Source organism: Podarcis vaucheri (assembly GCF_965113315.1).
Source record: "Podarcis vaucheri genome assembly, chromosome: 1".
In the NCBI taxonomy this organism is placed as follows: Eukaryota; Metazoa; Chordata; class Lepidosauria; order Squamata; family Lacertidae; genus Podarcis; species Podarcis vaucheri.
This window is the reverse complement of record NC_138759.1, coordinates 73,944,063-73,969,875: the sequence shown is the minus strand read 5'-3', so window position 1 is coordinate 73,969,875 and position 25,813 is coordinate 73,944,063. Positions and strand designations below refer to the sequence as shown.

General features: G+C 41.2%; 1 protein-coding gene across 1 annotated transcript in view; it reads left to right on the top strand.

The window, feature by feature from the left end:
* The window catches only part of PLEKHA7 (pleckstrin homology domain containing A7), a 162,756-nt gene extending 145,888 nt beyond the window's left edge, over nt 1–16,868 (top strand). The window contains exons 26-30 of the mRNA XM_082195815.1: nt 2,695–2,847; nt 4,998–5,131; nt 8,258–8,397; nt 11,176–11,278; nt 13,262–16,868. Of these exons, the coding sequence (XP_082051941.1) occupies nt 2,695–2,847; nt 4,998–5,131; nt 8,258–8,397; nt 11,176–11,267 (519 nt within the window). The 3' untranslated portion in view covers nt 11,268–11,278; nt 13,262–16,868. The remainder of the gene's footprint in view (nt 1–2,694; nt 2,848–4,997; nt 5,132–8,257; nt 8,398–11,175; nt 11,279–13,261) is intronic.
* The last annotated feature ends 8,945 nt before the right edge of the window (nt 16,869–25,813 follow it).

Here is a 25,813-nt window from a genome sequence, read left to right as displayed (position 1 = left end):
GTTATGGTGCATTTTAATGGTGAAGAAGATTGTCCTTTCTCCTCTTCAACAGTTTTAAAGGCTCCAATTTTTGCTTGAGAAGCAGCTGCCTTTAAATTAAGCAATATTTATCCTATTCCTAATACAAATACTTGATATGTTCTGAGTGAAAGTCAAGAGCTTGTGCATGAATGATCGCCCCACCCCACTGAACTCCTCCCAAACCCACTATGGACTACAGATCCAGAGTGTCCCCTTGGTGAACTGAAGGGCTTCTGTTCATGAAAGGGATTAAGATCTAGCAGGTGCTTTCACTGAAGAAAGGGATGGGAGCCATTTTTGTTGATTCCCCTCTCCCTGGGCAACTTCCGACACTGTTCCAGAAGCAACCAGGGGCAAGTAGGAATCAGCAAAAACTACTCTCCTCACTTCTTCCAGCAGTCACTGGAACTCTTGACTCGGCATGAGGTTGGATCCCATGTCTTACAAAGTGTAAATGCAAATATGCTGCTGTGACATCCTTTCTTTGTTGAAGTTAAGTCTCGGAGGGGAGATTAATCCCATAAGCACACTGGGAGAAAACTGAAATGTTCCTTTGTGAGTTGAGGTAATGGGTGAGAACATAAACGATCCAATTAGGCTTGTGAGCCAGAGGGCTGCTTGGTTTCTGCAAAGACTAAGGGAGGGTTAATTTTATTTTTCCTCTGAACAGGAGGGCCAATTGCATTATCATTAGCTGCATTATCAAAATCTATCTGCTACATAGCAACGGTTTGAGTACTGCAGGTCCAAAGGTCCACAGCCCCAGTAGATGTGTGGATCTCTGGATTGTAGCCAATGGATTAAAATTACATATTAATTGGAGAGGAAAATACAGGTATCATATTTTCACATTTGCATTCCACCAAAGTAGGTATTCCATTCAAGCCTTTCGTTTTGTAATAGTAAAAACTTGGTTGTTTTGTGGGGAGTTGTATGAGTAGAGTATGCTAGCTCTAGGGCAGTTTAATGAGGTGCACGAAACTATTCTCATATGAAACATATTACGTATTTTAGAGGTACTTAAAGCATTTTCAGGTGTCCAGTTAAACCAGGGTGGTCCAAATGAAGGTCTTTTCTGGCAGCTCTCAGCAACATTTGACTCCCTCCTGACCACCACTGCCTTCCCAAAGCCAGGTAAGTGAGGCTTTGGGAATGAGGTGTGAGGATTCTGCGGGGTCCTAGAGTCCTCCTTCCCAAAACCTAGTTCACACATTCCCAGCTTTGAGGAGGAGGTGGGAGGGTCAAAGACCCAGCCAGAGCCTCACACCTCCTTCCCAGGGCCCAGGTTGGCTGGCTTTAGGAAGGCAGTGTGAGGGCTGGTGGTAAAGGTAAAGGTAAAGGTACCCCTGCCCGAACGGGCCAGTCTTGACAGACTGTGGGGTTTGTGCGCCCATCTCACATCTATTGGCCGGGGGCCAGCGCTGTCCGGAGACACTTCCGGGTCACGTGGCCAGCGTGACAACGCTGCTCTGGCGAGCCAGAGCCGCACACGGAACGCCGTTTACCTTCCCGCTGGTAAGCGGTACCTATTTATCTATTTGCCCCCGGGGGTGCTTTCGAACTGCTAGGTGGGCAGGCGCTGGGACCGAGCAGCGGGAGCGCACCCCGCCGCGGGGATTCGAACCGCCGACCTTTAGATCGGCAAGCCCTAGGCGCTGAGGCTGGTGGGGGGACATCTAATTTTGACCTTGGCAAGGCAATGTGTGACCTGCAGTTTCTGTGTCGAGGTAGTCTTGTGACCCACTTGGTGTGAATAGTTGGGCTTCCCTGAGATAAATAGTAGGATTATTTTCACTGCAACTTAGAAGAACATGCATTCAGTGCTTTTGAAGACTGTAAATTGATTAGAATACAGTGTTCAATTTTCTGTCGTTGTAAAAGGTACTCCAAAGGGATTTTGAACGAATATGGAGTGTTCGTAAGAATTAAGGGATCTAATATATAAACATTGTTTATTATGGTGGACAGTTTTCAAAACAGTGGAATTTGTGGAGCACATCTGTACAGCAAACACATTACCAGAAAGTTGTGTCTTGAAAACATTGTTTAGGCTTATCATTTGTGCAGGTTGTTTAACAGAATAACAACATGTATTTTCCCCTAGATGGTGAACCTACATGGGGTACTCACTCTCTTAAGCCAGCAATTAGCTATATCATCTCTCAAGACAGGACCAATTAAAAAAAAATAAAAATAATAGGCAATACCATTGGAAACAAAACCATACGTTTTGATCCTAAACACTTGTACATGGAAATAGGCTCTAGTGAATGAACTAGCTCAGGTCAGATTTTCCATCTGATCATAGCCTCTTATTAATTCCAAAGAATACTTCCTTTTCTCTTGTATTTTAGTGCATTTAGTTCTTTGTCCTGCTTTCCCCATGCAACCCCTATCTGTGCCATTTGAATGTGGCTCCTGACTGGTAAAGTCAGATTTAACCCTGGTCTACTGACAGCTTTTTTTGCTGAGATTTTATTGCCATCTGCTGGCTGAACAGGATGAGTACCTCATCAAGGACAGCCATCAAGCAAGCATCCAGAAGCAAATGTTATGGTAAGTCCTAGCTTCCCCTTGCATCAATCCAGAATCTGAGGTAATGGGAGTGAACATTTCTACATGGTGTTTTAGTTGGAATGGTCAAACTTGTAATTGTTTCCTATCTGTTAATAGTGGAAGCGGGAACAAGAATTTGACTTGCAGCTACTGGAAAGAGCTGTACGCCCAGAACACAAAGAGGAAAATAACTGGCTAAGAGTTGAACCTGTGTTGGTGACAGAAGCAGACTTAGAACCTCAAGATTATAATTTGGATATTAGCAGAGAGGTAAGGCTAGTTGTCTGTTTTTGCATTGCTACATATAGTATAAAGTGGGATAAATATTAATGACTAGAAAGGCAGCTTTAAGTGATGAAGTCTACAATGTAGAAATGTGTTATGTTTTTAGAAAAAGGGAGATATAGTGGTACCTCAGGTCACAGACGCTTCAGGTTACAGACTCTGCTAACCCAGAAATAGTACCTCGGGTTAAGAACTTTGCTTCAGGATGACAACAGAAATCGCGCGGCGGCAGCAGGAGGCCCCATTAACTAAAGTTGTACTTCAGGTTAAGAACAGTTTCAGGTTAAGAACAGACTTCCAGAACAAATTAAGTTCTTAACCTGAGGTACCACTGTAATGGTCTGCTGTGCACATCACATTCAACCATATTTAAAATACTGTGGTTTACTGTGAACGAGCAGCATGCTGGCACACACTGCTGAAATCATGGGTGCTTTGCTTTCCTCCGTGCTGCCAGGGAACAAGCCATCACCTGGTTTGTGTCATCTGAACCTGTTTCTCCAAACAAACCACAAGCAGAAGCCAACTTTCTTGGTGTGCCACTCCTCTAGGGTTGCCATATTTCAAAAAGTGAAAATCCAGACAAAAGTTGTGTCTGGACTAAAAATTTTTTTTCTTTTTCTGTTTTGCCCTATGGACATTCAAGCAATTTCTGCCCGGACGGCCGAATCTTGGCAATGGCCAGGAAATTCTACACACCTCACTTGTTTGTGGGGAAGCAAACCACTATGAGTCCAGGTTCAGATAACACAAGACATACTATGGCTTGTTTTCTGTCAGGACAACAGGAGTGGGGAAAGAGTGAAGCACCTGCAATTTCAGCAGCACGCACCAGCATGCTGCTTATTCACATTAGATCAGGCTTCCTCAGCCTCGGCCCTCCAGATGTTTTTGGCCTACAACTCCCATGATCCCTAGCTCGCAGGACCAGTGGTCAGGGATGATGGAAATTGTAGTCTCAAAACATCTGGAGGGCCGAGGTTGAGGAAGCCTGCATTAGACCATATTTAATCAACTAATGTGATGTGCGAACCAGGCCAGCGAAGGTCATGCATCCCATAAACTGATTGAATTAACATTACAAAATTGTTGAATCACTCGTCTTAAAATAAAGTCAAATAGAATTCCTATGCTTTCTCATTACCTATCAACCACGATGTCTATGAAATGGTGATCTATGAGAAAATGGTATCAGAGATTAAGATTCCATTGTGTTCTCCCCAAAAGGTAACACATAATCCCCATGGCTATTGGAAAAGCAAAAGGGTATTAACATTTTTAATGCATATATTTGAAAAGCTGTAGAGCCATCTGGTGGCCCAAATGAAGTATATTATGCTGTCACTGAAATATGAAGGAACAGGGAGGAAAATCTACTGAATGCAAGATCAGTTTAAAAGCAATAAAATCATTAAATGACTTTGAGAATTTTGTTGTTTTTATTTTCTTATATATGTCACCCATTAGCTTAATTTCTTTGTGCGGTTTACAGCTTTGAAAATACATGGTGCTGTGTGTGTGTGTGTGTGTGTGTGTGTGTGTCAGTGTCACACACAAGCACACAAACATATACACACACTGCAAATTACACAGGGCATGTAAAGCCAGCATAAATGTAGCAACATAAAAATAAAAAACGAACATAAAAACACTAGGGAGAAAATGTGGTGCAAGAAATTAAAATCAATAAAAAATATTGCTTTAAATTAAAGTTATTGGGAAAGTAAAAAGTTTTTCAACAAAAGACTATAATACGGGCTTTCTCCCTCATCGCACCTACCTCATTTCATTAGATGCAGAAGGATTTCCAATTATGAACTCAAGAACAGGATTAGGTGCATATGGGAGAAATTCCATCAAATTTAATTCTGTTTTTCTAACATACTGCTAAACTTTGTTGTCTTTTGTGTCAGCAATTCAACATTGGAATTACTGTTTTTATCAAAACACTGTTTTCAGGAAAAAAATTGGCCCACAAGTATATTATGGTACAATTTTCATAAGGAAGTGCTAAAATCTTTGTTTTGCCCTGCTTTTTTCCTTTGGTTGATTTGAACAGTTTTGTTTCAGTTGAATGTAATATTCTATATAAGCTACATTAATCGCTTATGATTCTCTCTCCCTGCCACCACCAGTTGTCAAAACCTGAAAAGGTTGCAATTCCAGAGCGATACGTTGAGCTGGAACCTGAAGAACCTCTTACTCCAGAAGAATTAGCAGCAAGGCACCGTAAGGCAGAAAAAATAAAGAATATTCTTACAAGGTCAAGGTCAGATTCTTATAAACATATTACCCCCATTCATTTTTAACATTAGAAATGGGGGGGGGGGAACCTACTGCTGCAGTCTTGGTAGAGTTATATGCATTTGATCATAGTACAGAAACTTACAGAAATATATTAATACTACAATCAATACTAATTGTACTTTTTGCATTGAATCAATTGCGGTAGGTGAGGTGGGGAGTAGTGCTGTTTGCCAGGCAGAGCTAGAGTGTGGGATACCAGGTTGGCAGCAAGTTCAGATGCCCTCTCCCCACTGCCGCTACCAAGATGGTGCTCTCCTGCCCTCCCCACCACTCCAGTTCTGGCAGGCAGCAGCACCACCACAGTTGGAACAGCAATGCAGCAACACCACCCACAGCACTACTGCATATAATGAATATGGTGAATCATCATCATCATTATCATATTTTATTTGCATGCCGCCTTTCCATAGTTAAAGCAATGCTCAAGGCGGCTTATAGCATGACAAGATTTACATAATTGCCAACATAACAAAAGTCATAACAATAAATAAAACACATCAAAAAGTACACAACCAAATGGGAAACAATTTCCACATAAATCATAAAATCTAAAACTAAGAATACAGTATTAATATCAATCACAATTTAAAATGGCATAGATAAAAAATAAAAGCAATAACAAAAACAAAAACGGAGCCCTCTTTGCCCAGCAGCGGCAGCAGCAGCAGCAGTCCTTTATGGAGCCTGTCAGGTCCTGCTGCTGGAGGAGAGAAGGTGGAGAGAAGCAGGGCCTGGCTTTATTATCCTTTATTATCTTTTCCTATTCTCTCTGTATACTCTTATTTACAGCCTGAACACACAGCCCAGCCCTGCTTTCACTGACACAAGAAATGGCAAGTGCTGCTGCAGCAGCGTGTTCTGCCCTTGCTAGTGAGCAAAGACATGTAGCTCAGCTGCCTCACTTTCCCACCACTAACGTAGCATAGCCTAGCCTCTTCTCCCACATGGAGGTACAGAAGCATCAAGAGCTGTTGGAACCCTGGGAGCAGAGGCTAAAGCTGTGCCCAGCGCCACTACAGGGGAGGATTTCCATTGCTTCAGATATGATGGGATCATTGGTTGAGAACAGCAGCTCCTAGGATCAGGATACAATCATGAAAACTCAAATAACACATTTAAGTAGTCGGGTTCTCAGCTTGATTTATTTACAAATATATGTAATACATTCAGTTCACTATCTTGCCCAGATTACTACTGCAGCCTCTTCTCCAAGTTGACAAGAGATGATATTAAAGAAAGAATTTTTGTCAGCCCACATAGAGCTTAGACAAGAAGGCAGTTGGTAGAAGCTGACTTAGATAGGTATTTAGGTGAATTGAGCCAACAGTTTGATGGTATAATTCAGCAGAATAAAAGATTAGACTGCTGTTGCTAAAGAGGAAGATTAAAGTCTCAACTGAATGAACATCCTAGACAGGATACGTCTGAGGTTGAGATCTCCTACCTGAGTGATAACCTTTCCCTAGAATATAGGAGGCTAGTGTTCATGGTCTTGAATTTCCTAGGAACAATGCCACTAACCTCAAGTAGGCTGATTCTATAATAGAGCCTTGCCTTGCTTTGACAATAAGAACAAGGGCATTATCCTTATGTCAGCCTTTTTGATTATAAAAATATATTTTGTTGTATATTACTTAAAGAGGACAGATCAGAGAGGTCAAAATAAGTAATGATGGATTAAAATGTAATAGTTAGTTAATTAATTATCCTTCTCTTCATCCCAGAGGTTTTTTAAACTATTCTCTAACCCCTAAGTCTGAAGAGTTGCTGAGGAGAGATGACCTCCTTTTCCTGGCACAGTTTCCTGTTCTGGACTTCTCCCTGCAGCTTACACTGCAGCAAAATAGGCTAATGAATACTGCTATTGAACTGCTCATCTCCCTCACCTTCCTGCATGTCCAGCCTGGAAGCAAGGCAAGGCAAGGCTCAACAGATATGATCCACCCTGGGCATTGCTCGGCAATGCCCCATTGCCCCATGATGATCTGAAGCATCTCACAACAGCCATAAAATGGCCTCCAGTAGCATCCAGAGCCCAAAGATGCCAAGAGAACAATGCAAGAACTGTGAATAGTAAACTGAAAGGGTTCCCTGTAGCGTCTCCTGTGTTTAAAATTTAAGTGTAGCCAGAGGTAGTGGCTTCCACGGACTGGTTTTTTTCCTAGGAAGCTAATGTCTCTCACTTGGTGGAAGCTAGAGAACACAGCTGAAAATTCCTTGTAGTACAGGAGGTGCAGGGTTGGAATGGGACAGCAAATATTAATTACTACACTGCGACTCAATTTTTCAGACAAAATAAAATAAAAAAGAACAGCAGCTCTATTCTCCTCCTCTAGAGGATGCAACTCTCCAGCTCTACTTTCTGCTGAGCAGAAGAACTTTCTGTTTCAGGTCTTTGAAAATATATCTGTACATTTATTTATTTATTTGTAGCACCACAGAGCCCCATGCCTTAGCTGTCCTGGCAGCACAGGGCTAGTTGATATACAGCCTTGCGAGTCGAATGTTTTGGCTCCCGAACGCTGAGTGTTCTGGTTTGCGAATGTTCTTTGGAACCCGAACGTCTGACGTGGGTTCCACAGCTTATGATTGGCTGCAGGAGCTTCCTGCAGCCAGTCGGAAGCTGCTCCTCGGTTTCCGAACATTTAGGAAGTCAAACAAATTCCATTCAACTTATGAGATACGACTGTATTGTGCTTTTCCACTGGAATTTGGAGACTATTCAGCAACTAAGTATAACGTTTCAGCTCATTTCTGCTCCACAGTTGCTAATAACCAGGTGTTGGTTTTTCAGTCGAAATAACAATAGAACATGTTTCTCTGTATGTGCTAACAAGTCCTTTTATCAACTGAAATCAAATGAAACATTCAAACATGATCCAAAGACTACAGTCTACTGTTGGATGCCCAGCTTCAAGAGTTTCATAATTGCATCATGATCCTGAGGACTTTGCCATTCTGGAAATGAGTGTGTTTGGGCATGTGACCCTTTTCTATTTTTCTACAATCAAGCAGTATACCAAAATGTCTGCGTACATGTGTAGCATATGCCTTCAAGTTAATGTGGTGTTTTTGTATTTTGCCCTAGTATGCACAACCTCCAGCCTTCAGCTCAGGACAAACACAACTCTGCTAATTTAGATTCACAGTTGCAAGAGCAAGAACGCATCATTACCATATCATACGCACTGGCTTCTGAAGCCTCTCAGCGGAGCAAGGAGGTGGCAGGTATTGCTCAGTTATTTATAAAGCAATGGCTTTGACAATATGTTCTTTTAATCCTATGGCTGCAAACTTCTAAGGTTTTATGTTCCTTCTGGACTGCAGTACATACCAGGAACAACAGCAAGGCCATATCTACCCTTTGGGGTATACCCAGGCAAGTGCTCTTTGAATGCACTCCAGTGTAGTTGTGAGACACTGGATTTACACCATGGACTCACCTGCACAACATAAATGGGTTGCTATCAGTGTTGAGCACAGTGTTACCGCAACTTGAAGCAATCAGAAGCAATGTCATGAGTGGGGGGATGCAATTACACGCCATATATATAGATTTACTGGGAATCACTCTACCATGGTTCCATATCTTCTAAAGCAGTAGCATGACATTGTTGTCTTAATACACGAAATTTTTCCAGCTCTGATTTAGAACTGAAATGGCAAATATCAAATTGTTAGGGACACCGTTTTTTTAAACAGCTTGGAAACTTATTGCAAAAAGCTGGATAGAAGTTTGACGACTGGAAATTAAATTGCATTATTCAGCATTATGTCAAAGCAGCCTCTGTGTGTACAGCTGTGCTGGCAGGTTCTCTCTGTACTTGCCTGCACAATACGGCTTCGAAATGGATCAGACTGTGCTGAATGATTCGTTACTCAAGGGGTAAAATTCCATCTTTGTTTCCCATTCCCTGCAAGCCTATGTTTAACTGTTATATCTTGCACTCCATCTTCTCATCTGTTTCTCTGCCCATGTATGTAGAATGCTCAAGTAGAAAAGGCATAAAAATGAAGTAGTGAATCTGGACTAACTTGTAGTACTGTTCCAAGATTTAAAATTGGTGAACGCATTTGATTTTTCAAATTATTATTGATATTTTAGTGGTTTTAATTTTTGTAGAACCTAGTGTAGTAAAACCAAAAACTTTAATATTTGCACAATGCACATTAGACAAACAGCATGAGCCAGAAACAGCAGATGAAGATGTTATCGCTAATTACGTTTTCCTTGTAGCTCAGTGCTTTCAGTACATTACTAATATAGCACATTCTTCTCAGGTTGTCTAGCAGGGCCTGCAGCCTTCCCAGGTGACTTTATGTTTTATTTACTGATTTCAGTTTCTATCCCATACTCAGGAAAAGTAACAACAATTTTGAATCACAACACAATAAAATCACCAAAATATAATATCCAGGGTTTTTCGGTAATTACTGTAAATATTGACTGATGAGTTGTTGTTTTTGTTTTGTATGTTTTTAAAAAACCTTGCATGATTGCAAAGTCCTACTGCCTGCTTTACATCAGCCATGAAAAGTCGAGGCACAAAACAGGAATTCTGTAGATATTCAGGTTGAGATTTTGATACATCACTAGGGCAGGGGTTGCAAAACTGCAGGCTGCACCCAACCCACAAATCTGCTTCTGGTGCCACCCCCTCTCTCCCCATGCCAAATTGAGCACATCTTCCTTCACTGCACTATGCCTCATTTGGCATAGTGTCACTGCAAGGTTATAGAGCTCAGAAAACAGTTCCTCCCTACTCCAGTGCCAAGAGAGGAAAGGTTCCTCCCTCTCTAGTACAGCGCTGGGGTGGAGAGAAGAAACGTTTTTTGGGGGGGCAGTACTGAGCAATATTTCTACAGGTCAGGGAGTGGAGCTCCCCATCCTCTTTTTGTACAGGCAGAAAGCTTAAACAAGCAAGTTGGGAGAATTTTCAGTCATTTTTAACATTGCAGGAACTGGCTTTTTTGTTGCAGAATTTGGCATACCTAGGCACAGAATTTGTTTACTTCTCCGTGACCTTTCGCCTCTGCAGGGAAGTGGGGCCGATTTGGATGGTCTGCCCACGCCACTTAATGAATCCAAATGGTTTCCAGAGAGTAATAGGGGGTGTTTTATCCCATGTTGATGGCCTTTCAGCTGATTTCCTGGTGGCCCACTGGAATGCGGAGTTAACCAGGGCTATTGACTGTCTGGCTCTGAAGCGCCCTCTCCGATTGCATGGAGCCCGGACAGCCCTGTGGTTTTCCCTGGAGTTGAGGGCAATGAAACAGTCGCTAAGACGGCTGGAGTGCCGGTGGCAGAAAACTCATTCTGAGTCAGAATGAACATGGGTTAGACACCAAATCAGAATGCAGCAGCTGGACTGGTGACTGGGAGCGGCCACTGGGACCATATAACACTGGTCCTAAAGGATCTTCACTGGCTCCCAGTACGTTTCCGAGCACAATTCAAAGTGTTGGTGCTGACCTTTACAGCCCTAAACGGCCTCGGTCCAGTATATCTGAAGGAGCGTCTCCACCCCCATCATTCAGCCCAGACACTGAGGTCCTCCTCCGAGGGTTTCATGCTGGTTCCCTCACTGTGAGAAGAAAAACAACAGGGAACCAGGCAGAGGGCCTTCTCAGGAGTGGCGCCCTCCCTGTGGAATGTCCTCCCTTCAGATGTCAAAGAGATAAAGAATTACACAACTTTTAGGAGAAATCTGAAGGCAGCCTTGTATTGGGAAGTTTTTTACGCTTCATTTTTTTGTTTTTAGATATGCTGAAAGTCGCTCAGAGTGGTGGGGAAACCCAACCAAATGGGCGGAGTCTAAACAATAAAATTATTATTATTATTATTATTATTATTATTATTATTATTATTATTATTATTAATGTACAGTACTAAAAAGACCTAGCTGCACTGGCTGCTGACCCTGCTGTCTTGTATTCCAGCCCACGTGTCTGTTGTGTGTGACTGTAAAATCACGGTGCCTAATTCCTTTGTATGATCCCTTCTAGCTCCGCAATTGACCTATCCATCTAAAGCACCCTCACCTTCTGTACCTCAGCCACCCCCCTTAAGCAATGGATTTCACTACACATTTGTCTAAGCATCTTGAAAGTAAGAACTAACTGCTCTTGGCTGCTTATTTTGTCATTAATTGTATGTTTTAACATTGTTGGTAGCTAACTTGATCTTTAAGTGTAAACGTAACCCTAATTAATGCATGCAGACTTTAGTGATCTAAAAAATTCCTGCCTCCTGCTATTAAAAATTACCTTATGAAATATATATGAGCTCATAGAAATGTTCAGTAATTGCTGTGAGTTTGGGATTTTGATTGCCTCATCACTATGATGTAAAGTTTAAAGAGAAATGTTTAGATGTGGCATTTCATCAGCAACGTACTAAAGATTACACCTTTAAAAAGGTATCTAATGCAGCACATGTGCTAAATGGCACAAATAATCCCTTCCTGTATTAAATGGAAAATTAGAACCATTTGAAACATACTACTGGTGGGACGCGGGTGGCGCAGTGGTCTAAACCACAGAGCCTAGGGCTTGCCGATCCAGAAGGTCGGCAGTTCGAATTCCTGTGATGGGTTGAGCTCCCGTTGCTCGGTCCCAGCTCCTGCAACCTAGCAGTTCGAATGCACATCAAAGTGCAAGTAGATAAATAGGTACCGCTCCGGCGGGAAGGTAAACTGTGTTTCCGTGTGCTGCTCTGGTTTGCCAGAAGGGGGTTAGTCATGCTGGCCACATGACCCGGAAGCTGTACACCAGCTCCTTTGGCCAGTAAAGCGAGATGAGCGCCACAACCCTAGAGTCGTCCATGACTGGACCTAACGGTCGGGGGTCCCTTTACCTTTACTGGTGGACTGGGTCTAGGAAAAAGCCTCCATCAAATGACAAAGTAACTGAATAGCTGGTGGGGCAGGGGAATAGTTCTATGTTAAATGATTTCTGTCGTTTTCCTAACCTGTTGATTCCATAATTTTCCATATGAGAAATCTTTGCCATGAATTGAGGCATCTATTTTTGCCACAATTATAGCAATTGTAATTATTCTACAAAAGGAAATTTCATTTCCCTCTTTATTCTCATTTCTCGACCATGGTGCAGTTTGGCATATAACTCCTCTTTAATTCCACCTACAATTTCACAATTTATAATTTTAAGGATTCCTTCTTATCAGTACAAGTCTAAGATTTCAAAAGAACTTTGTTTAGAGCACTATTTATAATTTTGGAGCTCTTTACTGTTAAATCTTAGGAAATCATCTGAAGAAAATATTAACAAGGGCCCAGAAGTCACTGTTTACACTGTCACAGATTGCTGTCCCAGACTTAAACTTCTCAAGGTTGCTGTCCCAGACTTAAACTTCTCAAGTTCTTCTTTTAAAATGGTTTGTCAAAATGAGATAGACCTTACTTTAGGAGGGAAATCATAACTGACCTATTTGTTCAGGCCTGAGGAGGGTATTTTTCATTGTTGAGGATGTTTAAATGCTTTTGTGATTAATACATTGTTTTATGACTTTGGTTGCTCTGTGCTCCCATTTGGGAGGGAGGGGAGGATATTAAAAAGAACAAATAAATCACTGTGACATTATTCAGGAATTCATCAAGCTGCCATGGGAACGAGATGGGCATTTCCCCCCCCCTTTAGTATACTCTTAATCCTGATCACCAAAACCCACCATATTTAATCAAAATGGTTTTAAATGTTTTATGGGCAGTGTTCTTCACATAATATAGACATATCTCAATGAGTGAAAGTACCCAAAACAAGCCTTCAGCTTCACTGATAATATCCTCTTTCCTTCTTCAAAGACTAAGAAACTTCAGTTTAGAGGTGAAGCAAAACAATTAGTTTGAACAGGGAAAGTATTGATTGCATTCTCCATTGCCTATGTAGTATCAAGGTATATTGTAAGCAGTATGCTTATTTGGCTACATTTACAAACTTTCTGAAGCACCTAGTGTTCATGAAACATCCATTAGCGTGCCATTAAAGGATATTGATGGATTCATCCTTTTGTGGACGTGTGTGCTAAACCTGTAGCAATAATATCTAACTTTATTGTTTCTCTTCAAATTAGCCAAAGCAGTAAATGAACGCTGATCCCTGATACAAACCCGTAACAACCACCTGAAGAAGAGAGCAGCACGGAGGAAGACTTCCCTACATTAGCTTTCTCTCTTGTTTATTTTTTATTTGAACACACATTACAAATAATAACTGCACAGAAAAAGTTTTGTACAAAAAGAACAATTGTTTATATAAACAGCACTTTTAATATACTATATTATATATTGACATTGTATATTGGCATTGGTTACAACCCTGCACAATCAACTGCATTCAATTCCTGTTGATGTTAATAGGTCCTAATGCTTTAAAGTGCCGGATTGTGAGCCAATGTATTTTTAGAAACTATATATATATATATATATGATTTGTGGTTGGTTGGGTTTTTTAAAGGGCTGCATTCATTTAAAAGTTTGGATGCATGCAATAAAGGCAGGTGGATGTTTTTAGCTTCTTTTTTAAAAAAAGGAAGATTTTCGGAAGCACATAGCATTTAGGTAGGAATAATAAAATCTTTTCCTATTTTTTCAGGGTTTATAATACATTTGTTACTACTGATTATCAGTCAGATAAAACTTTACTGAAATATTCAAAATTTCAATGGTTCTGGAATCCCATACAAAGAGCAAAAGGCAGGTACAAAACATTGCTAATAGTTGTATGTCACTGTCCTTTTATTACGTAGCTTAGTCCAAGCAAACATTGTCCAGTTACTATTTCAAATATATATTTTTCTCTTTAACTTAGGGTGTGGGCACTGACATATTTTGAATGTGATCTGGTTTCTATCCCACTGCAGATGAAGCATCTGTGAACTACAGAGGGCTATCATAGAGGTCAATAGAGCCTCTATTCCTACTCCCTACTTCCCTCCTTGAGAGCTGAAGCATGACTGGCCATTAAGTGGAATGTGAGATCTGGAGCACCTTTCACTCTTTTTGCCTAAACATGAGTTACTCATGCTCTGAGCTTGAGTAACTTGTGTCATGCAGAGAGGGAGAGCAGGAGGTATGCACAAAACCTATAATAGCTTGTGCAAAGACAAGAAGAGGGAGTGAAGAGAAATTGGTCTTTTGAGCCCTTTTCTGCACATGGGTGCTGCACCTGAGATGGGACTGGATCACCCATGGAAACTGAAATATGTAAAGTGAGCAATGCAAATATTAATAGAATGTATAATTTTACATCTATATTCTTTTTTAATTAATGTTTTCAACAGCAAAAAAGCAAATAATTATTTGCTATCAGTTGTTGTTAGCTTTGTATAGTAATTCAGCTGGTGCCCTCAGTTTTGCTAAAACTTTCAAGTATATTTTCTTGAGTCTTGGACAAAAGGCTAGCACAACTGGAGAGTTCATGAGATGCTGGTGGTTTTTTACTTGAAAATGTGTGTGTGTGTGTGTGTGTGTGTGTGTGTGTGTACTCAACAGTGTGTGCTTTGCAACAGCCAATGCGCTGTTCATACTGAGTGAATTCAAAATGAATTCACACATAATTCAGTGCATTGTCATATTTACTGCAGCATTCTGCTATAGTGCACTCCTTTTATACAGAAGATATGCAAGAATGATATCAACTCGTTTGAAGTATTTTGTAACAATGGTGTAAGCCATTAGAACTGCAAGTAGGAGGCCGAGATAGGCTGCCTTTTATTCCCCAGGAGTGGACCTGGAGGAATCCGATGTTTCCACAGGCCCACCCACAGGGAGGTGTCCACCTCACAGGCCTGCCATTGATGGGCTGTATTTGGGCAGGCCTGAAACCAAGGTCCAGCCAGTGAGACTAGGCCTGGCTGCCTCGCCAGCTGGGAAGCCCCCAACAAACAGGGCTTCCTCCAGAGTGTGGCGCAGCGCATCAAGACCCAGCCACAACACCGCCACACCCAAAGGGTGAGCAGACTTGTCTTACTGCTGGTCTATATATTACACTTGCTTCATGGACTTTGCTGCAAACCACCTATTCATTTTGAGGACAGCCTACATTCCATCCCCCACCTACCACTAGGAATATCCAGCAGCAGTGAAGACTCATGAAGATCTCCAAGCAGTGTTGGATATGCACATTGTAAGCTGTTCTAGACCTGCAGGTGCAGAACACTTGCAGTGTAGTGGCTGTCTGAGTGGCCATGCTGTGGGGAGTGCAGTATATAGATTGGCAGCTAGTTGTTGCAGTACTTTGCCATGATGCAGAAGTCCTTTCCAGTCTCTTTTCTGAGAAAATTCTATGTGAACAATGGAGAACTTTGCCTTCTTGTAGATAAAAAAGGGGAAAACCCAATGCTCATGAGGTTCCATAGTCAGTTACAGGCTTTCTTAGCATTAGCAATTATTAATGAGTTTGTGCTATAGGCATTAAATGTGTGCAGAATTTGTTTAGGATGTCACTGCCCTGTTAGCCTCCCAGATAAGAGATGTAGACTAACTGTAGATAATGGGTTGTAGCCAGTGAAGTTGTCTTGTTTGTGGAAGGACCTCCACTGGTGCAATGCCCTTCCCTTCCTTTTCCTCTCCCTGTTTCAGAGGGTCGGGGGAGTGTCCAGAAAAGATGGGGAGACATGCAGGAGAAGGAAATGGAGGGGAAGTTCTGTTGCACTAGCAGAAGTCATTGTGTGAACAGGACTTACTTTGTTTTTGTACAGCAGTTCCCTGCACTGCATGGCAAACTAATGAGGTGATGCTGCCATTCCGTGAAGTCCTCCTGGGAAGCATGCAGGTCTTTTGGTATGGTCAGATAATCTCTCTGGATTCTGGCCCAGACAATTTATTGGGATGGAATGGTCAAAATAAATGTGACAAATTCAAGTGTTCAGGAAGTGGTGGGTAGGGTTAAGGCTGGATTAATTTATTAATACTTTGAGAGAAAGAGATGCAGAAGCTAGTCTGAGGAAGAGGTTAGATATGATTACGCTAAAAGCAGGTCTGTGTTAAAGAACAATTTTCTTTTGCAACTTTGTGTTTGTCGACCTGTGTATTCAACCTGTACGCTTGTGAGGAAATGACAGGGTAGATAATTTTTCCTACTCATAAATTTTCTCTCTGTAAGACAAACCCACATGTGTAGTAGCTTTAACCTTTTTTTTCAAACTCATTCTTGTTATCTGTGTCTCTTGAAGTGGTGACAAATCCATTCTAATACAATTCCAGTTTTCCACTTCCTTTTGATAAGGGCAGTTCAGAGATGGATTTAGGAATGTCTACTTCAGCAGTTGCCATTTAGCTTGAAGAAAAGTTTCACAAAAAGAAAAGTCCTCCCCCGCCATTAGTAAGATATTGGGAAGTTATATAAAAGTGTTGGATCCAGACTTCGCTTCTCCTGTTGAAGATAGAGATGCTGGAGACAAATTTTGGCAATTCCCTCTGCAGCCCCCAGTGCCCCCTCACACTGTTCTGGAGGGCTGGGAGACCTGCAGGAGATAGGAAAAATTGGAAAATGTCACCTGCCTCTTTCTGCTACTGGGATCCATTGGATAGATCAAAGCCTTCCATATACAGAAGCCTTTCCATCTGTGGAAGGTAAAAGTCTAGATCCAGTCCTCAGTCTCCACCTAACTTATTGCTCTTATCAAAAAAGTAACTGTGATGGTGTTTAAAATTATCAAATAAAAAAATCTTACTCTATTTTGACTATGCTTGGAAGCTATTCTTGAGAAATGTATTTAGAAAATGGAGTCTATTTTTTACTAACTGAATACTGCCTGTGTCAAGTCTGTAACATTTTGCCAAAATGAAATTATTTTATTTTTGCCTTTATTAAAATGTAGAAATAAATATTTTGCCAGAAAACATTAATTTAAATAAAATGTAACAGTTTGGGGAAAATGTAAATGTACATATTAAACTATTAACATAACACTGGAACTGCCTTTGGATGTTCAGATATGGTTCATCTAATTTGGGCTTGGCTTGACTTTTAGTTACTGGTGTTACTAGCACTGATTGAAGTCCACAGTAAACTCAGTGAGAGGTTTTTCCTGAACAGTAGGATTTGAATCCATCCCTAATACTGTATGTTTACTGTTCATATACAATGCTGTAGTCCTTGGTGAGTGTCTCTAACTCCTGGCTCATTCTTTATCACCACATCATAGAGATTGCACTGCTGGAAGAGAAGGTGATTCCATAATACAAAATAGCATTTTGGTGCAGTACAGTAGTGCCTCGCAAGACGAAATTAATTCGTTCCGCGAGTTTTTTCGTCTAGCGAATTTTTCGTCTTGCGAAGCACGGTGTCGGAAAAGTTTTGGAAAAGCTTCAAAAATCACCAAAGTCTTCAAAAACCTCAAAAAAGGCTACCACACCGCATTGTATGAGTTGCTCCTTGAAGTCAAGTCACAACTGTATTAACGGTGTTAAGAAAAAGGAAACAAACTTGCAAGACGTTTTCGTCTTGCAAAGCAAGCCCATAGGGAAATTTGTCTTGCGAAGCAGCTCAAAAACCGCAAAACCCTTTCGTCTAGCGAGTTTTTCGTCTTGCGAGGCATTCGTCTTGCGGGGCACCACTGTAAATTGGATTTGAATGTAGGAGCCCCAAATAGAGCCTTGCTGAATGTGTTGGGCAACTCACAGGATGGCTAAGTGCATCCAATAGGACATGCTATAATTTACACTGAGCTTTCGGAAGTTCCAGAGTGGCTTTTGGGTTGGTTGCAGATACAACTGAATGTATCACTGATTATATTTGTTCAAGTATAATCCTATACTGTCAAGCTGTTGTTTCTCTGTTCTTGGTCACTGTGGCGCTAAATAAATTGCCCTGAACCCTGGCATACCCAGAGGTAAGTCGTGATAGTGCACACAGTCCCAAGGGCAACGCTAGATAGGCAGACAGTCCAAATGGTCAAATACAGGTCCAAGTCCAATGCAAAGAGCAAGTTCCAAAGTCAAACCATCAGGCCAGGTTCCTGCCTTTGCAGAAGACCCAGGGTTGGAACACCTGGGGGTCAGTCCCAAAATCACAGTCCAAAAGCTGCCAAGCTCTGGCCCATCAGCAGAGAGAGCTGAGCAGACACAGAGGCTTTTGCCTTGCTTCCCTTTTATACTTCTCAATCTTGATTGCTGCATCTGTGTTTGCTCCTGCTGAGCAGCTGAGCCTCTCCACTTGACGAGGCATGTGATCCTCACCTGCACTGAGCCTAATGCAGCTGGGGGACCACAAACCTCCTCCCAGAACTAACGAACCTCATAGTCCTCACCTGGTCCACTAGTGTGCTGGGCTGTGTTCCCTTGCCTGCCTCATTCTCCTAGAGGGCACCTTCCTCTGGCTTCCATGAACTGTCAGCTGCCCCTTCAATGTCCTGTGAGTACCTCCTAAGTCCCCAACCTCACCTTCCCTGTCTTCTTGTCCCAGTTTGTGTCAGTCGTGGCTACACACCTCATCCGTATCCTCCTCCCCTTCCTCAGTGTCCTGCCAGTTTGTGGCATAAATGCTTCGTAAGCATCCACAATAATTGTTTTTGAATTATTGTGTTAATTTTCTGGAAGATGTGAAACTTTGCACTGTGGCATTCTGTTCTAGGGTGTATATCAGTCTCCCCCCACTTTTCTTCTACTTATCAGTAACACGCACTTGTGCATGTGAATACGGTAATTGCTAGAGTCATACCAGGCATAGTTTTAGAATACAAACCTGCGAATGTTATCTGATGCTTAACAGGGTAATCTTATACTCAAATGTAAGGGTGAGTTCAATGGGGCTTGTTCCCATGTGAATAAGGTTGCAGTCCAAGACTGCATCACAGGAAAGTAATTTATTGTGTCTAAAACCCATCAAATTTGTTTTAAATAGCCTTACTTCAGCCTAAACATTGCTTCTTTTCTAAGTTGCAAATGTATTTTCTCATCTGCCATCTTTTTGACACTTGATTTAATGTGAATTTTAAATAGTTAGAATAACGTGCATATTGTGTATACAGAAACTTGTCAGTCTTCATTTGTAATTGTGGCAATGTGTTACACAGACACTCTTGTCCTGTAATAGGCATAAGGCATTAACCAAAGAAATGTCTGGCAAGGCAACCGGTTGGAATTTTAAATACGTCAGTAGCAAGGGACCCACATCCAAGTTGCACAATGTCTTGCTTCACACTCTGGATAATTGTGAGTTTGATCAAACTCAGAACTGTTGAATGCCACAATATGAATGAGAAGACCGCTTTATTTGAGAACTAGGTATGCATGTAAATGTTGTGACCATTAAAAATCCAGAGGTGGTGAAGGGAAGCTCAAAGTTAAGCTTCTTAGAAAATATTCTCTGTTTTATAGTGCTATCAGGTGAAACTTAAATTAAACTGGACAATCCAGCCATGGGAATTCTGTGCCATGACATTGCCAGCTATTGTAGCCACCTCACAATCCAAAGGGCAACAGCAGGATACATTCCCTGGGCTAATGAGCTGAATATATCATAATGCTTCTCCCAAACTGGTCAAAGTTAGCAATGGATATTACCTCAGTGGAACTTCCTTACCCTCTCTTCTAACGATTCCGCTCCAGATCTGCTCTTGAACAGGAAAACGGGGGGGGGGGGGACACAGAACAAATTAAGGGTGTGTGTGAGAAGAGGATTTTTTGTTGAATGCCTGGTGATACATTTATTTTGTAAGCCCCATTTCTTTCAATGAGTGTTAGGCAGCAATCCAAAGACCTGCCCAGCCGGAGTAGGGCTTAATGTAGCAGTGTAATGATCACTGCATCCACAGCCCAACCACTTGCAGTAGCCAGGGTGGAAATTGGGGAGGGTATGAAAAAGTGCCTCTTTGCTATTCTGCCTCCTAGCTTGGTACAGACTCTGATTGGCCCTACTCTCTGTCTTTCACCTGGCATAGGTCATGGCCCAGGCAGTTTCTGCACTGAAACCAAGTACAATGGTCATCCAGATGGTCAGTCTCATCCAATATATTCTTTAGTGCCTTACCCAAAAGAGTCTGTAGTTATTACAATACTTGGGGTCCAAAGATGCTTTTCAAGAGCTGACTGAAATTCTCCATCAATCGAGTCATAGCTACCTATCCCCTCTTCCAATGGCCATCTTTTACTGTTAGGAAAAGCTTGAATTGGCCCAACGCCAACTCAAAGGACCTACAGAGTTCAGAAGCACACAGCAAATTCTGGAAGTATTTTCCTGTTTCCCATCCACTCACAATTTCATCCGCTTGCAAGATTGGAGAAAAGTTGTTTAGAGTTCGCAGAAACTTTCTGGCACTTGCTCATTCCCCTCAGAATATTCTATCTGTCATTGCTTTTCTTAAATATACTTCATGAGTTATGGGACCGCCAGTTACTATCATTAGTGTCTCTTATTTACAAGTAGTCCAGGTTCAGACTAATGTGTACTGCTACTTAATGCTTCTTGTTTCCACCTATTAGCAACAATATGCTACTGGAAGTATGGACAGTAACACTTCTGGCTTTGATCATTGTTAACTATGGTAAATGAATTCCCAGTTCTCTCTAGCATGCGTGCCAGTCCCAGGAAAACAATATTAATATTACAGGTTTCAAAATAAACAGCAAATGTATTGACAGCTAATAAGTTAGCTTCACCCAGGATTTTTTCTCTCACTTGAATGGCTTTCTCAAAAAATGTGTGTGTGTGACTTTCATAGCAATTTATTTTGTACACTTGAGAGATAGTATCAGTACTAAGACACAAACTTCAGATGTTGGAAAGGCATGCTTTTGAGGCTCTAGTCCTCTGATTTCTGTTTGTCTTTCTATATTTGAAAACATTTGCTAATGCAGTTTGTGTCTGAATTACATAGTTATAAGACGTACAGAGGAGGCATGGAAAAATTGCTGTATGTTTTTGCCCAATATGCATTGCTATTGGTTGGTTAGCAGCATTCAAAAGGCTAAGACTTTTATTGCCTACTAGTGAAAGCAACCTTTCTTCATAGTGGAACAGTACAAAGGAAGAGCACAAAATGTACATACATCACAGTGCCTGGAATTCTGTTTGAACAAGTGTATTGATTGGGTCTGACCTCTTTACACTTTTTTCCATTATTTGAAAAGGTGCATCTAAGTGTAGCTGAATTGAACCAACTGAGATGAACTTTCCATGAAAACTTCTTGAGATATTTCTTTTAGTTCAAAGCTTTGGGATTTTTAAAGGGCATTTTTAATACAGTCTGTTGAGGTGTTCTGCGCTGCAGCCACACTTTGAATGTTTTAAACTACAGGTAAGTCTGAGAAGAAGGAAGAAAACGGAGGTGTTGCAGGAGTATCATAGTATGGAGAAATAGTAACCTTTTGGCCTATGGAATAAATAAAAATGTCAAATAATGCTTTGAGAGAGAACTTTAGACTCCTGCGTGCCACATTAGCATGCTGCTTTGGAATCACAGAAAGGTATCTGAAAGAGATCAGCCATTCCAATTGACTATTTTGACAGCTAAACAATTCATGACATGCTTGTACTGTACTTTCCTCAAATATCTCTTAACAACAGATTTCACGACGGCTGGAGCAAATGTTTTTCATGGCCTGTTTAGTTAGCCAGTGGGCTACACTGTATCTCATAAAGGCACTAATCAAGGCACAGGACAAAGGAGAAAAGCATTTTTTACGCGTCTGATTTATTTAAATAAGAAGCAAGAAAAAAATGAAAAACTAAAAATTATGTTAAAATTGGAATGTGAATTAATAGCACCCCCATTTTTCAGTGAACCTGAGACAAAAGGAGTAAGAATGGAGATATGGAGGGGAAATGTGGAGTCTTTGCAAAAAGTGTCTCTTAAATTGCCAACAAAGATATTCAATATGTCAGGTGGTTCTTGCTAGCATGGTAAATACCCGCAATCAAAACATCCGTGTTTTTGATATGGCAAACTACATGGGGCAGTGGCTCTGCGATACAGCCATAGTTCATGGGTAACATAAATCAGGAAAAAGGGCAAACTTAAGAATGAATGTGTCAGTCCCTGAGGTTTGTGTTTTGTTCTGGGGAAATCTTATGGTTGCTTTGGCATATTTATGTGCATACAAATGGAAATAGTGATGATGATGATGTTACTCTGATCCATAAAGCTGAAGGTATCAATCAGTGAAATTGGTAATCCTTAGCTAATGTAAGTAGGATGCCTGTTTGTGTGAAGGTAGGATTTGGAGCAGGGAAGCCAGTGTTATGTCCTCCAGATATTATGGACAAGTCCCATAATTCCTGACTATGGGCCATGCTGTCTTGGGCTGATTGGAGTTAGAGGAAATTCATTTTGTCGTCTTTTGGTTTTATAACAAAGCAGAGCAAGGGAGGTATGGCAATAATAGCTCAGAGGTTGCTCCAGCCCATCAGGCCCCTATGGTCAGGAACATAGAGGAGCCAAGGCTGCAGGCAAAGATGCCACAGCCTGACCAAGATGGACTGTCCACTTCCCCAACAGAGCTATCTTCCATCAACTGCCCAATGCAAAATAACAGGGTGAAAAGGCAAGAATATAAATAAAACTCATCTGTGTCAACTGGACTGTTGCACAGAGCCAGCTGTGGTGCAGGGAGCACCCTAAAAACGTGTGCACACTGAGAGGTAGGTCTTGAAGAACCCACAAAAACAAGTCAAGGAGGGCTGCATTCCCAGTGGCGATGGAATGGTGACAGATTGTTGGGGTGGGGCAATAGCATACACTGAATGGAAGATGATTCAGGTCTCACTTGGAACAGGCTAAAAGCAAATTCATTTCCCAAGGGCTTAGCCTTATGTAGCCAAAACACCACCACAACCCCTACAAACAAGGCGGTTTCAACAACCTCAGACCCCAAAGAATACAGTAATGCCAAAAAAACCACACACAAAGACCACAACCCAAGGGATCAATGCTTTAAGAAGGGGGAGGGAAAACAGGATCAAAAACAAAAACACACACTCTGAAATAGCCCCTTAAGTACTGGTATGCTCACTGGCCTGGAATACTGTCTGTCTGGTGGTGCGGATGAAATCCAGATAGGGGAGGAAACTGAATGAAGTAAACTGGAACATTCAGGGTATGGCTGGTTGACTGGAACCCTTCATAATACACTATGCTGCACCATTTTCTATAGGCCTACTTGCATTGTTCTATTGTGATGTTATTACTGTTATTTTTATGTTACTTGGAAGTAGCCTTGGAAAGAATTTGTATTCCAAAGTGCAGAATAATTATAAGAGCTAAACTTTCAAACAGCCTAAACAGTTTGAAAAAAATGAGTGACACAACCATCATTACTTTGTAACTAGTTTCACTAGTTATATTTTTTATATAAAAAAATTAAAAATCACCCAATATAAAACCAGACTAATCACTATAATATCTATTTATCTAATATATAGTATAATATATTTTCATACAATGTACTGTGAAATAATGGAAGGGGAAGACTCTTAAGACCACAGATTACGTATTATTCCTGACACTTTTCCCTGTGGCCTTAGCTATAAGCCTTTTTTTCAACTCTGTCATCCTTCTGACCTCAAGTACATCTTCAACGCGACTATCAAGGTGGGTCAATAACTGTATAAAGTGAGCCACATATTTATCAAATGCCATATGCAAAGGACTTTTAAGATTCAGGGGAAAGTCTGATAAAAGTGGATTGCTTTTTCATATCAAATATACCACCTGGCCTTTCCATGTTTCCTGAACACTTGGTTCCTACTTCAAGTTTCTCCTGACAGTTCATAAGGACTCAAAGCAAACCATGATGTGAAGCTTTGATTATGAAGCCTACCAGTGGTGCCGAGTCTCTTTGTCTGCTACATTTTATAGAGGCAGCTTCAGTGCATAATTTAATCTCTTCTGGGGACTGTAGCATATCCACAGGAGATTTCCATGGAGCAGTCCTCCTGCCATGAGAACTAACGTGTGCATACAATCTTTTGATGTGAATTCCCCAACCCTAGCCTTAGAACGACCTGTGGCTTTGATGCTGCCCTAAAATTGTGCTTTCTGAAATAAAACTTTTTGAGGATCCTTACGAACAGTAGATAGAAAATTCTAGAAATGTTGTATGAAGTCAGAGCACCTTCTAAAACCCTTCCTTTTTGACCACAGGGTCTCCTTCACAGTGAGAACATGTTTTCCCTTGGCAATTGGGAGCCTTTCTTCCTTCCTTTCTTTTAACTGAGATACTTCTCTTGGGAGTGAGAATGCTGAGAAAATTAGGTAAATCTGTATCTGGACTGTAGTCCTCCATACTAGGTTCAGTAAAATGACAGAGTGGGGTGTTGTGAAACAGCAGACAATTATAATTGTTATACTTTTACTGCCAGGAGGAGGAAGAGGTGCTTGTAGGATTCTCAGCCTCTGTACCAAATTAACTTGATCTGTCTTGATTACTATGTACTATGGCAGGGGAAAGGCATTTGCTGCACTGCCCCAGGCAACGAATTGTTTCAGGCCAGCCCTGACCGAAGTCTCCCCTAAACAGGACTCTTTCACTCCCATCTTGAGACTAGCTAGACACCCAGCTTGAGTTGACCAAGGGAAATAAGCAGAAAGTTTGAAAATCAGTTGTCAGCAATTTCCAGCATGGGGACAGGCAAAGCAAAAAAGAAATGCCACAAAAGGTCAATTAAATTAAAAACTAAAATGTTTTGGAATAAAAAAGATAAAAATTATTCAGCCAGTAAAAATTCAGGACTTGCAATACTGCTTGTAGACAGTATCTTCAAGAGTAGCTTGAAATTTTTAACCATTCATTCATAAAATGAGAACTCTCAATCATAATTTGTATCTTTGGTTGCTTGATTTATTTCTATTTTTTTTACTATTTAAATATGAATAAAATTCAGAGAGTGAAAGGAGTGAAAAACACTAAAATAGCATCATGAGTGCTATTTGAAGTTAGGGATAGTTTGTTTTTTCTGATTGTTGAGGGGCAGGGAGAGACATTTCTTTCCCTACTATTGTTGTTTGAAGGCTTGAAAGCCATTCTTTATTCATCCTGAAAATGGAGAAAGGCATCCAGAACAGAGGGTGAATTAGATAAGCAGCACTAACCGTGAATAATCAGTTCTCATTTTATGTCAGGTGCTTCAACTGTAGTTTTTCAGACTATAGCCACTTTAATCCTTGATGTGAACAGCTCCTTCAACAAACAGCCCTTTTAGTTCTATCACTTTACCGACAGTACAGTCACACCTCGGGTTACAGACGCTTCAGGTTGCGTTTTTTTGGGTTACGGACCCGCTGCAACCCGGAAGTAGCGGAATGGGTTACTTCTGGGTTTCGGCAGTCGCGCATGTGCCGAAGCGCTAAATCGCACTTTGCGCGTACAAAGAAGTGCCGAATCACAACCTGCATGTGCGCAGACGTGCCGCTGTGGGTTGCGAACATGCCTCCCGCACGGATCACGTTCGCAACCTGAGCATCCACTGTACTTTCTGTAAAACACTGGATGGGTATAACTCATTTGGAAGAACCGCAGCAACAACATCAAACTCTCTTCGCAGGCTCTAGCTGGAATGGTTATGCAAAATCAATATAATGTAGGTAAAAGACCAAAACAGTATCAAGTTCTGAGGGAAAATGGTTTCACACTGAAACCAAGCAAAAATGATTCCAATGTACTACTAATTAAAATGCATAATT